Source organism: Nanorana parkeri, unplaced genomic scaffold (genome assembly GCF_000935625.1).
Source record: "Nanorana parkeri isolate BGI_ZX_2015 unplaced genomic scaffold, ASM93562v1 scaffold760, whole genome shotgun sequence".
Taxonomy (NCBI): domain Eukaryota; kingdom Metazoa; phylum Chordata; class Amphibia; order Anura; family Dicroglossidae; genus Nanorana; species Nanorana parkeri.
In genome coordinates, this window is record NW_017307028.1 from 474,164 (window position 1) to 476,459 (window position 2,296).

Sequence of the window (2,296 nt, forward strand, 5' to 3'; positions counted from 1 at the left end):
TGTGCCTCAATTTTCTTTTAGATAACAACACCCTAAAATAACTGTATCTGCTATAAATTAAAAGTTACATTCTAATAGACAAGCTTGGCTTTTTTTTTTATTAATAATAAATCACCCCCATACGCAGAATGAATAAAAATGAGGCTGGATATAAAGAAATATGTAAATTCATGAGGTAAAACATTCAGTTTCCTATGGGACCCTGCCTGATACAATTAAAAAGGCAGCCTTGAACGATGTATGCGAGGCAGCCCAGTGTGTGGACAGGAAGTCACCCTCTCCATATACTGCTTCTTTAAAAAACAGGCAATGTAGCCTGAAGCTATTCAGCCTCTTTCGCTCTGGTGCTCTGCTTCTCTCCTCGCTCTCTCTGGCTCCCTCTCCCTCTCTCTTTTCTCTGTCTTGCTATAGAGAAGCTCTAGCAGCAGTTCCCAGGCAAGCAGTGTGATCCGTGTTTGCATACTGCTAGTTTATGCTGTGAAGAACGCGCAGTCCATGTGCTCTTTATGGATGCTGATGCTGCCCTGATTCTCTGGAAGGAAGAAAGAACATGTCCAGCTCTCAGCATGACCCTTTTTATTCCTCTCCCTTTGGTCCTTTTTACAGAAGACATACTCCGTACATGATACAGCCAGAGTATCGCATATATGAGATGAACAAGAGGCTGCAGTCTCGTACAGAGGTAAGTCATTTTTAACCTTTCCCCTATTTACAGCCTATACTTTGAATGTATCCCAATCCCAATCCATCGACTTCCTGGCACATACTGCCTTCTAATGTCTCGAAATGTTCTACGTACTCATAATCGGCAAGAGAAACCGGGGTTCTGAATTGCCTTTCTACAGTCATGTACCAGGTACTTCTGATGTAAAGTTGAGTTAAGGAGTTTGTGACTCTTTTAGGTGTTTCAAAACAGTTTTTATTTTTCAATCAGTGGCTTTACAATGCTTTACAGCAGACACCTATAACAGGTATACATCAAGGGACCCATCAATCTAAAACCAAAAAGTTAGTTTATGTGCCTTGACCACATTCACAGATACGTATGTAAAAGTTCTCCCACTTGCATGGATAATGAGATATCTGATAGAAATGTAACTTTGCCTGTTGTTCTGTGATACATACCATAATAGTGACAGTTGGAAGTACTGGGCTCTGGGATTACCCGACAGGAACTAAGCTTTGTGGTACAAAATGTCACTTTCCACTTCATGTTCCACATATACAGTTCTAGTGAGTTCCTGAGACTTTTACATATGCATCTTAATAAAACAATAAGCCAACTTTTAACTTTTTTTCTTATGCTCTTTTGTCCCTTATTATATTTTTTTTAAAGTTCAGTATTAGTTAAAAGTACAATTGACTTTATTGTAAATACTATTTATTATTTATTGAACAGAAAAACACAGAAGAGAACTGAACATTTGGAATTGTCTGTATAAGTTTAGTGCATGCAGATGCATAGACTGTTTTCTAATATGTTCTAGCAGGTACCGAGGTCTTTGAGGGTCTAGTGGTGAGGTGTGAACCGTCTATGTATAAATAAGAACTAGAGTGAAGATTGGATGAGAAATGGTGTTCAGACTCCCTATACTCCCTATACTCCCTATACAATTCACTTTGTAAAGTGCTGAAAAGTGTGTGAACTGGAATAATGCTAGCACCCGCCGTCACTCCTTCTCATAGCACCTGTATGACTAAAGGCATGCTGTCGCCACCCTGGTGACAGTGGGACCACACAGCTGAATGACCTCAACAGCTTGGAGTTATGGACATATTTTACATGTATGTAGACATGAACCATAAGGTTAATATTGCGGATGCATTTCATTCCCTGCATCTGCTGTAGATGAAAGTTGGCTTTGTGCAGTGGTGGACATATAGTGGACATACAGTGGACACACAATGAAATAGTTCATATTTATTTGACTTATTGGTAATCCAATCTGGAATTTGTGATGACCTTTCAATCAGTTTTGGTTTATAATTGTTACAATGATGCTTACAGACTGCTGAAACACAAGCAGTGATGCTGACCATAACCATCACAGACACAGTGACAACTTTCCACAGAGAAACGATAGTTGTCTTCTGCTTTTCCTACATCCTTTCCAATCACCGTCATCAGGACAGACGTAGGGGTAATGTCACACAAGCGCATTTCATAGAGTCATATTGTACTTGAGTATGAAGGCTGTCATTGTTGAGCTTTGACCATTTCTGAATACCCTCAAACTTAGAGATCCCATCCATGAGCAAAAAAAAATGATTATATATATATATATTTTTATATATA

The 2,296-nt window shown here is 39.0% G+C and overlaps 1 protein-coding gene across 5 annotated transcripts in view; it reads left to right on the plus strand.

Moving 5' to 3' along the window:
- The first annotated feature begins 396 nt into the window (after window positions 1–396).
- Window positions 397–2,296, plus strand: part of LDB2 (LIM domain binding 2) — a 273,961-nt gene continuing 272,061 nt past the window's right edge. For all 5 annotated transcript variants that reach the window (XM_018564570.1, XM_018564568.1, XM_018564571.1 and 2 more), the window contains exon 1: window positions 397–682. In XM_018564570.1, the coding sequence (XP_018420072.1) occupies window positions 551–682 (132 nt within the window). In that variant the 5' untranslated portion in view covers window positions 397–550. The remainder of the gene's footprint in view (window positions 683–2,296) is intronic.